Raw genomic sequence first — 22630 nt, 5'->3', positions numbered from 1 at the left:
GGAGTCGATTTCCTGTCGCTTGCATGCAAACACTTTCTTATTTGTAGTTTTGCACACAAAAAAAATACCCGAGCGTTCCACTTGGGTAAAACAAAAAAAAACAATCTCAAGTGTTAGTTGACCGCCCACATTAAAAGAACTGCCGCTCGCATTCAGGTTTTAGATTTGCTCACTCCTACTCGTTATCAACTGTGACATCAAACAAATGCAAACACAGGAGTTAACCAAAAACCCTTAACTCCTATACTTCATACCCTTAGCCCTATGTTATTTACTCTTTAGCTTTAACATTTACTTTTAACCCCTGAACCCTTAAGATTATACCCTTAAGCCCCACTCTCCAAACTTTTAACCCTGCACCTGAAACACTTAAATCTTCTCCACATATCTTTCATGCCATTTCCCAAACCATTAACCCCCATACTCCGATCCTTAAACCTATAACCTTGGCCCTAATATGTTAACCCTTTAGCTCCTTACGCCATTCCCTTGAACCCATTGCTATGCACACTTAACCCTATACCCCAAGCCTCAGTACCCCAAACCCTTAACTATACTGCACACTTGAATATAAATATATATATATTCACTGAAAAAACCATAGGTTTCACACACGTTATAGTTAGGAATTAGCATTTAAAAAACCTTGCAAATTCAGATAACTATAACTCGCGCGACCGCAATCCTGCTCATGACGTCACATATTACATCACTCATGACATGGTCAGTGGCATCACTCATGACATCACTGATGACATCATCCTTGTGATAGAGTGGCGGTCGCGCGAGTTATAGTTATCTGAACTAACTATAACGGGGGAATTTCATTGTTTTTTTACGAGAGAAATATCCACCTAACTATAACATGTGTGAAACCTATGGTTTTTTAAGTGAATTTGCAAGGTTTTTTAAATGCTAATTCCTAACTATAACGTGTGTGAAACCTATGGTTTTTTCAGTGAATTTGTACGTTTTTTTAAATGCTAAGTTATGTATGTATTAATTTTTTTTCTGCCTTCGGGGTCCTTCAGGGACCCCCTGACAAAGGCTAGGGGGTCAGGAACTCTCTACCCTGCCCCCCTTTTCACGTTCGCCACCTTCCTTTTTCACTCTCGCACTGAAAACAAACAAAATGGCGGGCGACACTTCCTGATTTCAACCGATTCGAACGTTGACTAACAAGTAACCACCAATCAGAATTACGCTCGCACGGTGCGAGCACGGTGCGCGCACGGTGCGCGGCTATAGATATGTATGTGCTTTTAACTGCAATTTTTTCAGGACCTACTGAACAGATTGACTCCATATATGCAAAAGGCACATCCCTGACCTGAGGACTACCTCTCTGCCAAATTTCAAGTAATTCTGTTCAGCCGTTCGGGCTGTACCTTCGACTAAAGGTCCTATGGGAAAATGCATGGGGAAAACTCGTTTTGGGACCCCCCTTTTTTCTCGGCCCCCGCTTGACGAATCCCCCCGAGACTTTCAGGGTAGGAGCTGAGCGGAGCGCCCCATTAGTTTTGAAAATCTCATGAAGATTCGTCAACCGGCGCCAAAGTTATTCAAAATAGAATTTTCAGATTTCCTATGGAAACACGGTCCTAACTATAACTATCTACTGGCGACCGCCAGTAGATAATATATATACACATACCCCTATAGCCTTAATGCCTAGTCCCTATACCTCAAATCCGTAACCATATATATCCCTATATCCCACACCTTTAAACCTATATCCTAAACCTATACCCTTCAAACTTAATCCCTTTGCCCATACTTAAACCCTGTATCTTGTACCCTTAACCACAAAACCTTAACCCTTTCATGCTTACCTTACTTCACTATATTTTGTCAAAAAAACACTTAGAAAGTGTTCAGTTTTAATGAATTTGTTCTCAGAACTAATAATTCAGAAATTTTATTTTTAGAAGCGTGAATTTCAAAGTTTTGAGGCACTGCCTACATCCCTATAAATTAGGTAGGACTGCAGTGTTCCAGACTTTGCTGTGATTAAATCACTACCTATTTTTGGTGTGAGTGTAGAAACACAGTCCACCTCCTTTTCATGACTATGGGATTGGCCTGAGTGGTGTCGTTCCTTGTGTTGATATATGCCATAATGAAGTGCTGATATATGCCCTAATGAATCTTGGTTATCTCCATCTTCTGAAGTATTTATGTACAAAGAACTCCGTAAATCCTAGCATGTGATTGACTTCGGTAAGAATTATGTGAGTGGTTTGTGCCTCTTTGAAACAATACAAAAGTGATTAATAAAACATCAAAACGTAAGAGTGTACCCATTAAGAATTCCACTAGGTACCGCTAGGAAATGGGTTACTGGTTGAGGGGGTGAGACGCTACTCAAGCACACAACAATTGCGCTCAGGGTGAAACACCGGCAAATCCCAAATTACCCGGTGCCTAATCCTCTGGTATCTTGTCCCACAAGCAATCAGGCTTAACTTGGAGGCAATCTGTAATGTTTTTATGCAGCACTTCAAACAGCAATAAAGTGAAAACATAAGACAAGAAAAATCCCACACCAATTTACAAAAATAGAATAAAATGTAATAAATTATTTGACACCAAAGCGACAAAAATCCATCAGTATAACCGAAGATGTGCAATTTTAATGTTTTAAGTAAATACAGTGCCTAGAAGCATAAAGTGCCAGTTGTGGTTATCTAGCTGCCCCAGACTGTCACAAGTTCAGGCTGACCATGATAGATCATGGGCTGGATACGGGCACCAAGTTAGGCCCATTGAACAAAGTACCTTACATCCTGGTTTGTGGAGTGTTGCGAGATCCTGCATCAAGGATGTGTTGTGCAGCAGCTGTTCCCAGGGAACAGCGCAGCTGTGATGCGTATTCTTGCGTCATCATCAAATATGCCGTCGATGAGGGGCTTGTGACGCAGAGACCGGTTTCGATGATGTCACACAGCGGCAGTTCCAAAGAAGCTGTGGAGCTGCAATGCAAGGTTCGCGTCGGGGATGCATCGGTTCCAAGAGGAGCTGCGAGAAGATGTTGCTCTGCATCGGTTGTGTCCACTGGACCACAGCTGGGCTGGCAAAGCACCTTCAATCCCACTTCCAAGGGTCCAAGACTGTGGTGGCACTACTTGGGAGGGGAGGACTCACAGAAGAGATTCCAGGTGCTGGGTTCAAGGTGGTTGGAGCATCTTGTGTTGGTAAGGCTCTGATCAGGAGCCTAGCCAATTAGTCCTTGGAGTCACTTTCATGGTCCTGGGTTCAAGATGCAGGTCCAATTCTCACTCGGACAGCAGAGTAGCAATCCTTCTGGCAGAGCATCACAGCAGTCCTTCAGTGTCTTCCACAGGTCTAGAGGGATACTGAAGAGGTGGGTCTGATGGTCTAGTGCTTATACCTGGTGCCCACTTTGAAGTAGGAGATGGTTCTGGAGGTTTCCACCCAAGAGGTGTCTGCGATTTCCTTCCTCCCTACCCTGTCCCTAGCTTCTCTGGAGTCTCGCAAGACTAGTGTCAAACCCTTTGTGAGTGTGCTCAGGCAGAGCTTTTGTGATGTGCAAATGTGGTATGTGACAGCTCCTCCCCTTTATCAAGTCAGAGATTGCTAATCCGGCCAGCACCTATCTTCCCTTTGTCTCACCATCTGTGAGCAACACACAAAGACCGACTGCCAGCTTTACCTAGTCATACAACCCAGGGTGCAGGCTAAAAATGGTTAGGACAAGAAAATGGCAACTTTCTAAAAGTGGCATTTTCAGAATTGTGACTTAAAATCCGACCTTATCATCAAGGAGAGTTTTAAATTACAATACCTTAGACATCAAACTCGATATTTTTACTTGCTCCCAATTGAAAGTTATGACTTATTAAATGTAATAAGTAAGCCCAATGTTATCCTATTGGAGAGGTAAGCCTCACAGTATTGAAAAACAAATTTAGGATTTTATATTATCAGGACATGTACAACTTGTAAGTACATGTCCAACATTTTTAAAACATTGCACCCTGCCCTGTGGGGTGTTTAGGGCCTATCCTAGGGGTGTCTTGTATGTCTTAAAAAGGAAAGGTTGGGCCTGGCAAGATATTCATCTTGCCTGGTAAAAATGGCAGCTTGAAAACTGCACAAACAGGTTTCATTAGCAGAACTGAGACATGTTTAAAGGGCCTTAAGTGGGTGGCAAAATAAGTGTTGCATGCCCAGTAGTAGCATTTAATTTACAAGCCCTAGGTACATTGAGTACCACTTTGCTAGGGACTAATAAGTAAATTAAATGTGCCAATTGAGTGCATGCAAATTTCACCATGTCAAAGTAGAGAGCACAAGCACTTTAGCACTGGTTAACAGTGGTAAAGTGCCTAGAGTCCCGCAAAAGCGAAGTAATACAAAACAGGGGGATGGAAGGCAAAAAGGTGGGAAAGCCACACCAAAGATGTTGGGTCCATATTCCATAAAATCTACGGTCATCTGGGTAATGGCCATTTGTAAATTGGTCTTATGTCTGCCCCTAACAAAGCAGTTCAACCTGAATTGCTAGGTGATATCCCCTCTGAACATAAACACAAGTTACATCCGATTACTACTGCTAAGTTTTACCTCAGCAATGAGGTGCAGCAGGATTCTAGGCACAACGGGAGTCTCTAGTTAGCCAAAGTGTCCTCACTTGTGGAGACCCAATAGGATTACAATAAAGTCTGAGGGTTGGCAATTGGTTTTGGTAAACAATTGTGATTCTCACTTTGTGGCAATTTGATGGTCTCCACTTATATTACAAAGAGTGGCACAAACATTCCTTTCACTTTACTAAAATTTAGAACGGTTCTGAACAGATCAAAATTAATCTTTTTTGGATAATATTTCAAACAATATTAATAGGTGCCCGATTCCCAAAGCTGTGCGTTTCTCCTGAACGTTGAGGAGTAGGTCACACCTGTACAAGGAGGAAGATAGAAATACGAAAAGAATAAGCTTTTGGCATCCAGCCCTACTTCAGCAGAGTATGAGCCAAGCTACCCATGCACGTCATTCAGGGGTCACAGCGGTGACTCCTGGCTCGCGTCTTGCGACCCCCTAACCCTGCTTTTGCCACCCATGGCAAAATCTATACCAAGCACAGAAGATAAACTCTTCTTGTGAGCACTGTTTACGTTCAGCAGGTCCGGCTGGGAGAATACTTTTTAAATGCAATGCACACTCTTTCTAATACAAAATAACTGTAAACAAATTAGCAAATACACGTTTTATAAATTGTTGCCACAGTCGATTATTGTGAATGTGTGAAAACTTGTTTTGGGGCAGAATCATTACTTCTGTACTCTTCAAGTGTGATAGTTCCTTACAAGAGATGACGTATGAACAATAAAAAGGTGTAAATTAAGCCAACAACATGCACGTTTTATTCAATATAAATTAGTACTAGTGGGCCTGACCGCAACTGATTTTTTTTCTTCTTAGTGCAGTTCTTGTGCATCTCCCTGTGATTTAGGTATACTTTTTATATCTTTTAGGGCTACACTAAGCATCAATGATGGCAGGTATTATAATTTCATCAGGATAAAGATTTGTGGCATATTGTCTTGACATTCAGGGTCAAACATCACATGATGTCACTTCCTATGATGTCAATGAGGACATAAAAGTGTGTGAGGTCACTTCCGCCACCCATGGCATTTTGGTGAATCAATGTTCATGGCTACAGCATAAACATCATCCCCTTTCTGTTTGTTTTGCAGACATTGATGGAATAATGCGTACAATAAAAAGCCGGTGTTCCTATAATACATGTATCTTTGATTATCAGAAATGTTGTGCTGTGAAGGCCTCTTTATTGGTTGTTATTATTAAACCATAGACTTTGACACATCAAACTTCATATATGCATAATATGGCAGTCTTCTTATACAAAGTCCAAACTTGTGGAACATACTATTCACTGCACTCACTCTACCTTTCCTTCCCTTGTAGCTAAATGCAGGGTCTAACCCTTTTTTCCCTATAGTTTGTCTATGCGGCCCAGACCTAAAGTGCTGGTCTTTAAACCAATTCCTTTGTGATTGTAGGTACTCCCAGATAAGGAGAACCGCAGATGTCTCTTCTGTGTTAAAACTCCTGAGCGCACGTACGAGATGAGCGCTTCGGACATGCGGCAGCGGCAAGAGTGGATGCTAGGTGGGTTGCCTGCTCACACAGTGTGGAGTTCAGTCAGTTTTTCCAATTTTGAGATGTTTCTGTTTAGCAGTACATGGATGCTTGAGACAACACTTCCCATGCTTTAAACGCCTTTCTTAGGTATCCTTTCAGAACACTACCCACAAGTCACAAGTGAAATATTTCTGTATGTGTTGATGGGCAACCCTACTCAACTCTTCAACTAAAGAATTAAAACACAAAATCAAGTAAATAAACAAAACCTTTGTGAGAGTATAATATGTTTAAACAGAAGTCTTAATTGTCTTCTTGTAATTACAAATCTTGTCATTCTAAAGATTGTCTCACCTTTCTATATGAGGCAGAGATGCATCCATGCCACAGTACACGTCATAAAAAATAAAATATCTAAAACAAATGCTGTTAGTAAAGTTGCATGATCATTGGTAGTTAAGGATATCAAGCAAATGTGCAAACAACATTCCAGATATCATTTCTGTAGCAAATCCATTGTGGCCAGTTTTCATCCAGGAACATCAATAAAAAATCAGTTAAATTTCTAAAACTTTTGCCAAAATCTTTCTCAGTGGCATCATTTTGTTTGCGAGCAGCAGATCTTGGGTTTAGGCAACAGATCAAACAGTGCCAAAAACCTACCATTTCCCTGCATTGCATTCGCAGAGTGAAGCTACAGATCAAATATTTGGGAATCCGAACACCAGTAGCAATGCAATGAATTGGAAAGTCAGAGAGCTCCTTGTGATGAGTAGTGTCTGGTAGGATCCTAGTGACCCCCAGAGCAGAGGATTGTGTCGTACTCGTTTATGGATGAGAAATATGTTGACGCGTTTTAGAGATGCATAGAGGGATTCGGGGTGGGTGCAAACATGTGAGCATATGATTGGGATAAGCACTCAGGAGCCTTAGGAGAAGTTTCCCCTGAAACACATGCATTAATAATACAGGACATTGTTAATGCTCCCATCTAATTTCATACACCTAAAATCATGTTACCCTAGTAATGTTTGGCAACTAACTCCATCAAGTGGCTAACTGCTTATAGATGTTTATTTTGGAATAATATTGCAAAAAAATGATTTGCATTCCTGGCCCCAGAGAAAACTAGTGCTGCATTCCAATAGTGTCTTTCAAAAATGTAAAACTATTCTCATTAGAGTATGATTTGAAATGACAGTTGGCCGAAAATCAAAAACAGGTAATAGATTTTTGAGAGTTTTGCTTGCTAGAGTGTAATCCAGCTGTTACTAATATATATATAATATGAAAACCTAATACAAATATAGGGTGCAGTTTACAAGAACGTGAATAATTACGTTCAGGGTTTTAGCTAATAAGTATTTGGCTCAGTCTCCGACACTGCTGACTTAACCTGTGTAATTTACATATGTTGTAAACGACCTTAGTTATTGCAGGCTCTGGCATAATGTGAACTTCAGCTGGCTTTCCTAACACTCAATGCATGGTGTATAGTACGTAGGACTGAGATTCAGAACACTGCTGAATTACTCTCTTCTTAGATTGAATTGCTTGGTTTTTCAATAGCTAATGTTTTCTGTTAAATGTCTCCCGTTCCTACATCACCTCTGTGATTTGCTATCATTTTTGGGAAATTGGCATTACTTACTGCAGAACATATGCATGAACCTTTCAGGTGTCAGTCACATGTGAAGATAACCGTGGAATATAAACTATAAAATGTTTGTAAAGATTGTCTAAGTTGCAAAAGTGGGTGCTCACTTATTTGACTTGGATTTCAATGTCCTGCTTGTAACACTCCATGGGAAGCGCTCTAAAGTGAGTGCAGAGCTATGCGAGCACAGTGTATGAATCATTGCTTCAGAACACACCGCTAGGCCACATACATTTACGCCTTCCAGTGCTTTTTGAATCAGCCATAAACGTTGCACACTTGGCACATAAATACATACTTGTGAATTAGGTTCTCAGCATAAATATATTTGATTTTTTAAGTATTTAATAAAGCACTGATCAGACAGGAACTGGCAAACGAAGTTGCAGACACAGTAAGATTAGTAAAAAACTAAAAAAGGGGGAGATGAAGGATAAAGAAGATGCTGAGTTGTTCCAGAGGTGAACCCCCCTCGGTAAATATGTAGCACAAAAGCACCCCGTGCCCTATAAAGAGGATACTAGGACCAAGAGATGATAACCTTGAGGAAGAAACCCAGTTTGAGGGATCCCTAAGGAGAGGACAATGGATCGCACTCACGGAAATGACATGCTCCACCGGGCTCCGTCTCGGATAGTTCCCTGCACTTTTCACACAGTTGACCCCCCCCCCCCCGGAGCTCTTTAAGAGGAGACACTGGGTGCCCCCCTGATGGTGAGGTATAGAGTAACCCGGGGAAAGGATAAAAATGCATAGGGAAAGGGAATGTACTCGGGGAACTGTGCAATGCGGAGCTCCAGTAAATGTCATGAAGAGAGGCTCGATGATGAAGCATGTCACTTCGCTGAGTAAAGACCTTCTCACCGATCTCGCCTCAGTGCCTAGACAGGAAGGAAAGGATTCCCCACCCCGAGTGCTGCAGCTGCGCGTCGAGAGTGCCTCCACCGAGTAGCTGCAGTCTTCACCAGCCAATACAATGAGAAAGAGGTGGAGCTGCCAAAAGGAGTCCCAGAAAAAGAAAAGTTATGGGTTGGACATTCACTCATTGTTCCTATTGCAAGGTTGCTTGAGTCTGCGTATCCTCCTCAAGAAATCTTGGACCGCTCACCTTGGCTGTTCTGAGAGTCACGTGCGGGAGGGGTGTACTTGGTCCAGTCAACAGTGCCATAGTATGATGGAACTCGGACACCAGTGCAGTCTGCCCGACTCACCACGGTGAGGTCCAGTAATCCCCCCACCTTACATTGTGCCCGACCATCCACCCTCCTAAACCTGGTATTGACCTTTGGCTTGTTGTGTAGTTCAAACCCTAGGAGGTCAGAGTGGTTAGTAGCTTATAAGGCTTTGTACAGGAAGAAACATTTTACAGATAAAATAAAAACCATGTTACAGTTTACAAAGGTAGTCTGTAGCCTGCTTAGCGTTCTTAGGTTTTGCTCTATATTCAAGAGACTATCAGGTGGCTACATTAACTTCATCATATAGTTCTATTTCATTCAATTTATGGCTGGATGTGTAGACTACGTAGTTACTCTATTGGTTATTGGGAATCAAAAGCAGAATCGTAAACACAAGGCAAGAGTTCCTCATGAATTACACCAATAGAGCAGTCAAACCGTAGGCATTACAATCTACAAGGTCAACCATGAAGGTGACCCGTTTCTATCAAAGTGCAAGAATTGTGCAAATTAGATCCCAATTATAGTTCTAGGCAGGCTGCGAAAAATTGTGGTTTAATAGAGAGAGAGGGGGGAGAAAGATCTTAAGCTTGGGTTCTTATTTGTGAGGAGGAGACCGAGAAGAGCATGGAAAAGACTCCGTCAAGCCAGCCTAGTTATAATTCACATTAGCGCGCAACCAACAAGATTAGAAGTACTTATCAGCATCAAGAGTTTCTTCTGTGTGTTTGAGAAACAAGGGAAAGATGAGCAAATCTTGAAAATCACTGGGTTAAGATCGTGATTTTGGTACATCTGATGGGTACATGATCAAGTGAGTTGGAGCTGTGAAGCTTTCGTTGCGGCCTGAGGGTTTGATTTTGTATTTAAGATATTTGAGAGTATTCGGTTTCAGAGCCTTCGCACCTCAAGGCGCTGCATGCTCCCACGGGTAGCTGAGTTGTGGAAGTACTAGGGATGGTCATATTGCTTGGTGCCAGAGATCGTTTTGGCTGCCAGATGTAGAACTCGTTTTATGGGACCGATGCTTGCGGCAGAAGGTCCAGTTGTCCTGTATTCTAAGCGGGCGATTGCTAGGGTGTGAACGGAATGTATGAGACATGGTAGAAGGAATGATTTAATTGATCTTCATAGATAGTCTCAGTTGATTGTAGGTACTGTAAACTGCGGCTTTGATGTGTGGGTCTAAATGTAGCTTGTTGTCACATTTAAAGACTAAAGATTTAGCATTGCATATTATTTCTGCTACGCAAACAAATGATGAACGGAATGCTGAACGAATCAAACATTCACCTCCAGTTAAGAGATCTGGGTTAAACACATTTGCATATGGCTGGGTCCAAACTGGGGTGGCATAGTGAGCAAAAGAACAATAGATTTAACCAAGATACCTCGATTGAGGGAGAATGTTTGATTTATTCAGCATTCCGTCCATCTTTTGATGCCGCAGCACATATTTCTGAGCATATACTAGAGCTTAGAAGTCTTGTGCCTGATATTTGCTGTGTCGCTATTAGGTTTCAAGCTTATTTTGAGCTTTGTAAATGGAACCTCGGATAAATCCTTCTTGCCCACTATTCATCACTTCCTTACAAAATCCCACACTTTCTTCAAGGTTGGCTGTAAAACAGAGCACACCAGAGCACCGTTGAGTAAACAAGCAATCGCTTGCAGGACTTCTTGCATAGTAACGCAGCTGGTATCTGTAAAAGGGAACAGCAACTCAGCACAGGGTGGCTTTATTCTTCAACCTTTTCTTTTCACGTTTTTTGAAATAACTCTTGTAGGTGTTTACTGCAAAGCTCACCCCTCTTCCAGTGTTTTACATCACTGTACAGATAAGAGAGTACCACTTTGCACTGCGCAGAGCATAACTTCCAAATGCACATCACAGAGGTGCCCGAAAAAGCATCTGCGGACCCTTTTACAATGAAAAAGGGGCCAAGTGGTTCTACAAACTGGTCTATGCACTTATTGGGCTTACAGGCCACTTGCTTATATGAGCTCTAGATGTACATTGAACCTAAATAGCTATCAGTTGTGCCACAGTGACTCCCATAGTATGTTTAGTGCTGGAAATAAGGTATGTATGAGTTTTCTTAATAGGATTAAGTGATCGCAGAGAGGTTCAGTGGAAGGCTGTACATAATGGGCTGTGCTGATTGGTAGACAAAGAGCTCACAGGATTTGCCTATTTCCTCATCTTCAGCCATTCAAACTTCAATCAAGCTGCAGACCGAGAACAAGACATCCTTGCATGGTGACCTGAAGGTGAAACGAAGACAGCAGCGTGAGCAGAACAGGAGGAAGGCATTTGAAAAAGAAAAAGAACTCCAGAGGCTTCAGGAGGAGAGAGAAAATTACATCCGGGCAATATCTCAGGTAAAGGAGCAAGCATTTGTGACTTGCTGAAACCAATGTTACTCTAGATGCTGACAAGAATACCACTTCTGGACCGCATGCATCTGGCCCAAATGGGCACTTGGAGTCAATGACTTGGAGTTTTGGGTTACTACATACTCACATTCATTTGTGAGACACCAACAGAACTCACTTGTCATTTTATAAACAGTGCTAATTTAGTGATTTATTCTTTAAAACTAGCAGTTTTCCTCCCATGTATTCCCCCCCAAATTCTGTTACACTAATTAAATGAGTTTGGGAGATGGTATTGTATGATTTGAGGCAATAAAGGTCCTTTGCATGAAGATGCTGAGCTGATTAGGCATATGAACACAACCCCGCCACTGGATCAAGTGCCCAGAAACTTGAGGTCACAGTCTATCAGACTGTTACAAAATCTTTTTTGTAATGATTTTTGCTGAAGGCTCATTCTATTCAGTTTAAGGACCTTTTGCATCCTATTCAAGTGTATATGTTGCCATAATTACCTCTTGGGAAAATTAGGTAAGTCGATTACAATGAACATTTGAACATTAGCTGTACTGTGAATTGTACCATGAATGCACACAACCTAACCCTTCAATCGGGTGCTAGACTTCAGCATCCTGCTTTTCTGGAATAAGATGTGTTCTCCATTATGCACTTGCGTCAAGCAGGGGTCGATCATTGTCCACTCCTATCTTTGTATATTATCTCTTTTTTAAGGGTTTGTAGATCAACCACTAGAGGTTGGGCCGTGTAGGGTTGCTGGTCTATCTAATAACCTCTCAGACAATAGTTGCTGTTTCTATGCAAGGCAATTACCATGTCCCAATCAGCTTCTCTATTAAAGTGTAACACTAAAGCTTAATACTAACTATTCGAAAGTAAGAAGGCAAAATTGATCTTTGTTTTGGATATTGTATGAAATCACGTGTCTGATGTATGCGTTTTCTACTTGTAGGTTCAGGAGCAAATGGAGCAACTAATGGACAAGAAAAATCGACAGACATTTGAACAGCAGGAGAAGTTGCATCTTGCTTTGGAATCCCAGCTGAAGCAAGCCAAAATGGTGAGTCTGAAGCTATTTAAAGAAACGTAATGAAATTTTCTGGTCGGAGTGAGACCACTTGATAAAGAGAATATTTTGAGAAGTACCAAAATGGCCATATCGGATGTCACTGATGGGGCAGAAGTTATGGTTGATAGTATGGCAGGCAGTCATCTGTGCAATGCCTATGTCATTGTCCATTTTTGCCTCAAGTCGATGATAAAGCACTTGCTAGCTTCATCCAGACGAGCTTGCTGCATGGCGCTTATGAGTAAGCAATATAGTAAGTTACCATAGGATACACTTTTGTTAACACATTTATTTCAAGTCACAACGTGAATGATACATTTTGAAGCTAGAATAAATAGTTACATGCAGATGGGTGCAACATGCCTTTAATAAAAATGCCATAGGGTGCACAGCCATGTGGCAGAAGTATGTATTGCAATGCAGGCAAGACTCAAGAAATAGTCCCCAAATGGATTTACCTATCTGTGTTGTTGAAGTACTAGAGTATTTCAGAGTTTTACTGCTAGAATGGCTCAAATTATAGTACTAAGAATCACGATCCACTAGAATTGTAAGATACGAATACGCCTGTATCCGAATTTAGTTCAATAACCACAAAAAACTGATTTGTGAAAGGGGGGCATATTAATACATTCTGACAATTTTACATATTTCTCCTAAAGCTAGATCACAAACTAATAGACTATCAACTGATACTTAAAAGAACTTTTGGTGATCAGGAAAAGCTAATGTACAAAATATTTATATGTGGGATTTTGGTACTTGGAGCCTGTTTGCCATGTGTGATACAGACGGCATTCCCGCTAATAATGTTTTCATTTTTTCAGTTTTCTACTGCACACAGTATGCTCTGACCCTGGTGCAGATCCAGATGAGCCCGCTTGTCTGAAGAGGGTAATCCTTCACATGCTCAATGATTTGTGGACACCTCTTCTTAAGAGGGCTTTATTGCTGTGCTCACAGGGAGTATCATTAAAAGTGGGACTTGGGTATCTACCTCTTTCCATTGCATTGTTTGCAGATGACAAGTGTAGATCATCATTGTAGGACCTATGCATTGTGATGGGTCCTTTAGCAACAACAAGGTTGTCAACTTGCGTGGTGCACACATTTTTGAAAATGATGTGCTGTTTCAATAGTCAGCCCCTGTATGTTGCGCTTAACTATGGGCAGCCACTGATCTGGATACCTTGGAACCTTCTTTTGAATATTGGTAAAGTGCTAACTCACCTAGGAGTCAAAGCACTGCTGAGCGTTTTGACGTTTATTGTATTTGTGGCATTGCAAGCTAAACAGATAAGCATCCAATGCCTTTAGAAAAGACAGAATGCCTTCAGGCTGCAGACTAAGTAGTGTAAAAAAACAAAAATTAAGACAGATGGCATTTCCATCTATTAACCATGATCTGGAAAAACATCCATTTATCTATCAGGACTGCCCCCAATGCTTCTTGTGTTTTGGAAAGAGTTGAAGACTCGCCTCTTTACAGAACACTACATCACAATGTATTAACTGACCACAATCCAGCAACCTCTCCTTCCACTCTTTGATTGTATGCTTGTCTTTATCCTGTACAGAGCTCTGCTGCATTGTGACTAAACTCACAAGTTAGAAATACCATATACATGCATACCTACATACATAATATCTCTTGATTGTGAGTGTGGGGTGTAAAAGAGCGAGGGTGTATTAATTTTCCAAACGGTTAGATCCTTTTACTGCGATTATTTATCTGCCTTCAATCATGGTCGCTTCCACATCTTTGTGTGATGCTAGCAGTACAATAAAGCCCCTTGCACCTCCCCCTAAGGCACTAGCACCTTATAAATGCCTCAATGAATGGTTACCCCCACTGTACATTCCCAAGCAATGCGTTGTCTTCTTACATTTACCATTTACAGTGCAAGACACTTGTCATCTATTGGACTTGTCCCATTCTGCAGGGTCAACCCCAAACTTCTTGCCTTCGCCCTCCTGTTTTCTGAACCTATTTTGGTTGCCTTTTAAGACTCTGAGCACGTTACCACTGCTAATCAGTGCTAAGGGGCTTGTACTCTCTCCTCTAAACATGGTGAAATTGGCTTGCACCCAATCTGCACATTTAATTTACTTGTAAGTCCCTAGTAAAGTGGCAACACATGTACCTAGGGCCTTAAATGCTACTAGTGCGCATGCAGCACTAATTGAGCCACCCACTTAAGTAGCCCTTTAAACATGTCTCAGGCCTGTCATTGCAACCTGTGTATGCAGTTTTAAACTGCCATTTGGACTTGGCAAAATAAATCTTTTGCCAGCCTAAACCTTCTTTTTTAATACATATGAGTCACCCTTAGGATAGGCCCTAAGCAGCCCATAGGACAGGGTGAAGTGTATTTTAAAGTTAGACATGTACTTTTAACTTTAACATTTCCTGGTAGTAAAAAACTCCTATATTCGTTTTTCACTGCTGCAACGCCTACCTCTCCCATAAGAAAACATTGGGTTGCCTTATTATATTTAATAAGTCCTAACGTTTTATTGGGAACAGTTAAACATTTCATGTACGATGTTAGACAAATTGTAATTAAAAACCCTCTTTAATGTTAAAGATGCATTTTAAGTTACAATTTTGAAAATGCCACTTCTAGAAAGTTTTAGACAGAGTGTGCACTACTCTTGCGCTTCATAAAGCGTCACACCAAAATTAACCGCTGTGTTAGTTATATATAACACAGTGGTTAATTTTGGTGTGACGGTTTATGAAGTGCAGGAGTAGTGCACACTCTGTCTAAGACTCTCAGTCCTAGTAGTCTCTTTGATTTAACATTGGCGGAGGGGAAGTACCGCCTCAGAGTGCACACCGAAATATTTTTCATTCATTGTTTCTTTGGTTTACTTGTCGGTTGTTAAACAACACAAGTGCAACAGCAGCTGTTTTTTGTTCCCACTTCTGGAAAGTTTGCTTCTTCCTGTCCATTTAGTGCCTGCAGGCAGCCTGTTCTTGGATCACAAGACTTGGTGTAGTTGGACGTTGTTTATTCCTCCCAGACTGTCACACAATTGAGAGATTAGATGTGCCTGGATGAGCCATCATCTGGCAGGAAGGAGTCGGAGCTGGACGCAGCTGCACGTGCTACTGAATAGGCTGTGCCTTGCAGTGACACAAAGGACTTGTCACTACTGTTTTGTTCTTGTAGCCAGCTTGAAGCCTGGGTAGGTAAGGTAAGAAGATTCAGGCACTTCAAAGAGAATTCTCTAGAAACTTCTACATCAGAGAAGGCTCCAGATATAAATAGTGGACCCTCAGACCCAAATCTTCTGTAGTATCCCCTGGACCTGGGAATACTACTGAAGTGGGACTGCTTTGCTGCCCTGCTTGCTGGAAAGGAAAACTAGACCTGCACCCTTCATCCCAGGCTGAAGTAACTCCAAGGGTCAGCTGACTGACCTCTTGGTCTGAGCAACAGGGACATAACAAGCTACTGAGGCTCCCTGCAAATGCACAGCTGACCTGCTGCCTGGACCTGCCTGAGCCCTGCTGACCTCTGCTCTAGCGAGTTCCTGACCACCAAGAGGTGCCCCTCAGGTCCTGAATCCTTGGTGAGGCAGTTGAGCTGTCTTCTGAGGAAAAGGAGAAATTCTGTGGTTATGGGCCAGTTCGTACCAAGATCTTGCCACCAACACGCCAACAGAAAGCTGCAGTGAACCTGACACTTAGCACCACAGCGACCATCACCAGCGCAAGATCTGCACTTTCTGCTACAGCATTGACAGCTCGTGGTGACCACCAACATGAAACTCCAGCTATGAATGTTCGTGGTGCATAGCAGAAACTTCGTGCTACAGAGATGACCATCCACAATGCTCTGCTCTCCGGGCTTCCATTTCGAACAAAACTCTTCACACTAAACTTTGAAGGTAACTTTTTCAGTGGGACGCACCTGCTCCCTGTATTAAGGCCAGTGCTCCATCGTGATTGGCCTGAACTTGTGATTTTTACCCAGTCTTGCACAACCAGATAATTGCAAGTGGCACTTTCTGCTTTTAGTTGCATTTAATTTTTCTGTCATCTTTAAAATTGCTTGGCTCTACTGATTGGATATTTGTTGTTTTGGTGTCAAATAATTTATTAACTTTTACTCTATGTGCCTAAATTGGTGTTGGATTTTCCTTGTGTTGTGTTTTTATTCTATTACTGTTTGAAGTACAGCATAAATACTTTACACATTGTCTCCAAGTTAACCCTGGCTGCTTTCATGCCAATCTACCAGAGGGTGAAGCATAGGTTATTTTGGGGTTTGCTTGTGAGTTTACCCTGACAGAAATTGTGGCTGCTGTTTGAGTAAGGTTTCATCCCCTTCAACCAGTTACCCAATTTCCAACATAATTTAAATAAGGACTTGCAAGCTGCTTAATTGGTAAAACTTACAGACCATCTAGCACGTGTTTCCAGTCAATTTTGGCTCCTAATCCACACCATTTACAAGAGACCTAATTATAAACCGATCCAGCATACATGCCATAAAGCCTATACAACACTTCTCAGCACGTTCTCTACCTGCTTCATAAAGATATACCAGGCCTTTATGCCTTCTCTATTTGGCTTCCCGATATTAGACCTACCGTAGCTACTGAATCCAGTAAATTTGGTAGCGAAGGGCAGTAGCTACTACTGTCTACCGACCTACGATCTGCACCACAGCACAGGGCAAACGCAGCCTCTATCACTGAAAATAGAGATTCTAGGCTGAAGACCTTTTCACCTTCTCACATCTATTAGGCCTGCATTAAAATTATTTTCTTGGGACATTTAGAAACTGTCTCAGCTATGGAAAATGCTGACTCAACACTGCAGGTTATTAGGAAAGGTAATTATGATTCGGTGACATAGTGCATGCAATCTCATTGTTACACATACATTAAGAATGAGTTTCTACTAAGAACCAGCTAGAAGAAATACTGCAGATATTAGATGAGCACTGTGCTGTGTTAGCTGCCACTGGCATCTAATCTACAATAAAGATAGAAACATTATACAATCTGATGTCATCCCCTTTTTACACAACAATCAATATAAGACAACTGTGCACTCTATTCCAATCTCGCTCTCCCATTAACATTTTTTATTACCTATGTCAACAATAAAGATACAAAATAATACACGCCTAGCCTCCTCAAATACTTAAGAACTTGAAATCACTTTTACCACCTCATGAAATACATTTTCACCCCATACCATATGAAAAGCCACTACCTTTCAATATCAAGTGCCCTAAACTTTTCTAACGTTTACAAAATTCCTTTGAAATATCTGAGACATGTCGTAAATGTTCAGCTGTAACTGGTTAAAACTGCATATCCCATAAAAACATTGTGATCGTCTTTCATCAATGGAATCTGGTTCTGTCCCTCTTCTCTTCATTAGTTCAGCCTAGTTATTCCAGAAAGCTACAGTCTCATTCACAAAGACCAGCCCGGGAGATGGAAAGCTCTGACACACAAAAAACTTTTAGGGTTATTAGTGTCAAGAATTCCTGTCATGCGAGGGGAGGAAAACGGTAACCAGCGAAAACGAACTACATCTCCCAGGATGCTTAGCGGTTGAGAGGTTATGTAAACAGGAGAGCTGTTACATAACTCAAGGAAAACACGCCCTTATGTAAACAGGAGAGCTGTTACATAACTCAAGGAAAACACGCCCTTATGTAAACAGGAGAGCTGTTACATAACTCAAAGAAAACACGCCCTTATGTAAACAGGAGAGCTGTTACATAACTCAAAGAAAACACGCCCTATAAAGGGAGGAACCGGGAGGTACAACGCTGTCGGATATTGTGTTTACACCGACGTACCTGCTTCGTGAAGAGCAGTGTTCCGGAGTGGTGCTCCAGAAAGGCAAGAACGGAGGTAGGTCGAGTCGTTACTCCCTGGGCCGTGTCTTGCCCCATCGTCACCTGTGAAGGACCCGGAAGCTCTACCGGTCAACCATTGAGCTTCGCTTTTTGACTCGGCTGAGTCAAAGCGCAGTGGCGCTTTTGCTGGTTGGAGTCGTAACTCCCAGCCCGACCAGAGATACAGGGACTGCCAGCTGTAACGCACACCAGGAGGTGTTTGCCGCGTTACAGACTCGGAAGTCCACAGGATCGATCGAGCGGCTGCTCTCGGTTCAGTCTTCTTGCTTTTGATTGGGGTATCGGTGACGCATCACCAGGTGGTGACTCCGCGTCCCGGTGCAGTCTGAGGAAGAGGTTGAGCGGCTGCTCCCTTCAGGTAGAGACCCCGGCTGGGTGTTTCCCTGACTCCTCGATTCTCCCCAACACTCTTCGTGCCCCTCACAGCCTACCGATTGGCATTGTCGGCCATTTCATTTCTGCCCTCTGTTGGCATACGCCGGGATCGGCGTATATGCAGAGGACGGTTAGGACCATCCGTGCTGTGGGCTGGTAACGTACTTAGCCTGGAGGATTCCAGTGACTATAACTTTTGTTTATTCTTTGTATCATTTTTGCCTTCATTAAAATAACTAACCCTTCACAAGTGGTTGCGTCCTCATTACCGTGTCTGTTAAACGATCCTGAGACGTTCAGGGCGTTACAAAATATCCGACCATTAATAACACTAACTGTCTCCCGGTCGATAACAGACATGGCAACACTTCATGATGTGCTGGCTGCTTTAGCGACCGTGCAAGTTGAATTGGCTGCCTCTAGGCAAGAAACAGCCGATGTAAAAGCCAGACTGGATGCTATCCAATTGGACCTGCTCACGCCCAGCACCTCCCTCACGAACCAGACCCCTGCGGTAGTAGTGGAAATGCCGGTAGCCATCCCCTTGGCAACACCAGAGAGGTACAGTGGGGATCCTAACACAGTGCAGGTATTCCTCACACAAGTGGCGCTACATTTCTCGTGCAAACCAAAGGCGTTCCCCACGAGTCAGGCTCGTGTGGCTTTCCTTATTTCCTATTTGGCTGGAAACGCGGCACAATGGGCCGTACCTCTGGTGAGCAGGGACGACCCCATCTTATGTGATTGGGGTGCTTTTCGCGAGGAATTCCTGAAGGTATTCGACAGAAGGGCTGACTCGTACACGGCGGACCGTGAAATGCTTGAGTTGAGACAGGGATCCAACGACCTGGTGCAGTATCTCAACGTGTTCCGAAGGCTGGTTGCGGAAACCAAGTGGCCTGTTGCTAAACAGACGGCGCTCTTCCATCACGGGCTGTGCGATGAGCTCAAGGACGCCGTGGCTCATATTGACCCTCAACCCAAGACATGTGAGGGCCTTATCAACCTGGTATTACGGCTGGAACATAGGCTAAGTGAAAGAAAGGGGGATCATGGGAGAAAAGGAAAATCCCTTCCATCCTATGTGACGGTGGGAAGTCCTGACACTTCCACCGCATCCAAGGGAGAACCCATGGACATCGGCGCAATACGAGCGAGCCTCACAGCCATGGAGAAAGAGTCACGCCGTAAACAAGGATTGTGCCTATATTGTGGCAAAAAAGGCCACTACGTACGTGAATGCCCTGCCAAACCGAAGACGTCACGTTATCGTGCCAACCGGTCGGTAACAGCCGTGGTGGACATACCGGCGGAAAACTAGAGGACTCCCAGACCAAAGAAGGGGCATCTCGGAGTCACTCATCCATCCCTTCACTTTCCAACTCGGTCACTAAGGGACAACGACACCTGTTTCTCATGGTGCACGTGGGAGTGCATGACCAGTGGATACCCGTTGTGGCCATGGTGGATTCAGGGGCCACTGGCATGTTTATGGACCACAACGAGGCATGCAGGCTAGGGCTAGTGCTTCTTCCCAAAGCTGTACCCGAAGACGTCTATGCTGTAGACGGAAGGCGATTGGTGACGGGGCCCATCGGGCAGCACACGGGGGTCCTTCCGATGAGATATGGGAGGAACCATTTGGAACAAATCGATTTTAACATCATCCGAGCGCCCCAATATGGCGTCATATTGGGATTGCCGTGGCTACAGAAACACAACCCCTTTGTGGATTGGCCAACACATCGCATCGAAATGACGTCACCGTATTGCATCCTGCATTGTGGAATAAGAACGGAATCCCTTGACGCAGATGAGAGCGGGAGTCAGACGGTGGCTACAGCGGCTGAAAAAGATGTGGCTCTCCCCCAGGCTTATCACAGTTTTGAGGATGTATTTGATGAGGTGAAGGCGGAAGTGCTACCACCACATAGACAGTTTGACTGCCAGATCGACCTGGTGCCAGGGGCCAGCGTTCCCAGCGGCAGGCTGTATGCCCTGACGGAGCCTGAAAACGTGCATCTCCGGGGGTACCTGGATAAACTCCTCAAGCTAGGGTTCATCCGCCCGTCCAAGTCTCCGGCCGCCTCGCCACTCTTCTTCATCCCGAAGGCTAATGGGGAGCTGAGAGCCTGTGTGGACTTTAGGGCATTGAATGCGATAACCATAAAAAATCGGTACCCCTTGCCTCTCATTAGTGTACTTCTGGAACAGGTCAAGAAAGCTTGTATCTACACCAAGTTGGATTTGAAAGGGGCTTACCATCTGGTGCGCATGAGGGACGGAGACGAGTGGAAGACCGCCTTTAAGACCAGGTTCGGCCTTTTTGAGTACCTCGTCATGCCGTTCGGTCTGTGCAACGCCCCGGCAGCCTTTCAGTACTTTTTGAATGAGGTACTCAGAGAGGAGTTGGATATCTACGTGGTCGTATATATCGACGACATCCTCCTCTATTCGTCCAGTGTGGAGGAACACGTACACCACGTCAAAGCTGTGCTCCAAAAGCTGAGGGAAAACATGCTGTTTTGTAAACTCAGCAAGTGTGACTTCCACGTCACATCCGTGGAATTCCTCGGAGTGATGCTGAGTCCAGAGGGACAGGAGATGGCAGAACGAAAGATCAAGGCGGTGAAAGAATGGCCGGTGCCCCAAAGCGTGAAGGACGTTCAAAGTTTCATTGGCTTCGCCAACTTTTACAGGCGGTTTATAGATGGATTTTCAGGATTGGTGGCCCCAATCACACAGCTACTGAGGAAGTCCAAGGAGTTTGTCTGGTCCCCTGAAGCGAACACAGCCTTTGAGGCCCTGAAAAGCGCCTTTGGTAAGGCGCCGGTGTTGGCTCACCCCGATCCGGATCTCCCCTACGTGGTGGAAGCGGACGCATCGGATGTGGCGCTGGGGGCTATCTTGTCCCAACGCAACCACGACACAGGGGTGCTTCATCCCGTTGCGTACATGTCCCGCAAACTCAACGACGCCGAACGCAACTACCATATTTCGGAGAAGGAGCTTCTCGCAATCAAGGACGCCTTCACCGAATGGAGGCATTGGTTGATGGGGGCAAGACATGTGGTTTCGGTGTACACGGACCATCGGAACCTACAGTTCATGACGGCCACAAGACACCTTTCTCCCAGGCAGCTGCGGTGGATGATCTTCTTTGCGGGGTTCAACTTCCGCATCACATATCGGCCGGGGACGGAAAACCGGAAGGCGGACGCCCTGTCCCGTCAATCTGCAGTTAAGGAACCATTGCCTGCGACCGAGCGTTCCATCATTTCCCCGAGGATGGTATTGGGGGTTATCCAACCGGATACTTTCCTGAGGGGAATAAAGAGAGGGATCAGGTCATTCGCATGGCGGAGGTGGCTCCTCAGTCACAGAGAATGGCAGCTGAAGGACGGGATACCCCTGAAGGGCAGGTGCCTATTGATACCCACGCCTAGGCTAAGGAAACAAGCATTCACTTGGTGCCATGACTCTCCATGCGCAGGTCATTTGGGCTTTGAAAAAACGGTGGCTAGCATGGGACGGCATTTCTGGTGGCCAACCATGAGAGTGGATGTCAGGAGGTGGGGACAGGAGTGTCCTACGTGTGCTACCATGAAGGCCGACCATGGCCGAACCCAAGGGCTCTTACATCCACTTCCGACCCCGGATAGACCATGGGATAGCATATCACTGGACTTCGTGGTGGGCCTACCGGTAGACCAGGGGATGACGGCAATACTGGTGGTGGTGGATTACTTGACGAAAATGGGGCACTTCATCCCCTGCAAGAGAGTCCCTACGGCCGGGGAATTGGCGTCACTACTCCTAAAGAATGTGGTACGACTGCATGGATTACCTGGGGGGATCGTGTCGGACCGGGGGTCGCAGTTTACTGCGCAATTCTGGAAGACTTGGTGCACTGCGCTGCATGTTAAGACCGCCC

General features: G+C 44.0%; 1 protein-coding gene across 1 annotated transcript in view; it reads left to right on the top strand.

The window, feature by feature from the left end:
- LOC146854897 (differentially expressed in FDCP 6 homolog) overlaps positions 1-22630 on the top strand; it is a 354648-nt gene that overhangs the window by 229584 nt on the left and 102434 nt on the right. The window contains exons 6-8 of the mRNA XM_085652318.1: positions 6051-6159; positions 11177-11349; positions 12314-12421. Coding sequence (XP_085508444.1) covers positions 6051-6159; positions 11177-11349; positions 12314-12421 — 390 coding nt within the window. The remainder of the gene's footprint in view (positions 1-6050; positions 6160-11176; positions 11350-12313; positions 12422-22630) is intronic.

The sequence above is a fragment of the Triturus cristatus genome, chromosome 4_1, assembly GCF_964204655.1.
Source record: "Triturus cristatus chromosome 4_1, aTriCri1.1, whole genome shotgun sequence".
In the NCBI taxonomy this organism is placed as follows: Eukaryota; Metazoa; Chordata; class Amphibia; order Caudata; family Salamandridae; genus Triturus; species Triturus cristatus.
This window is presented reverse-complemented; position numbering and strand designations above follow the sequence as displayed.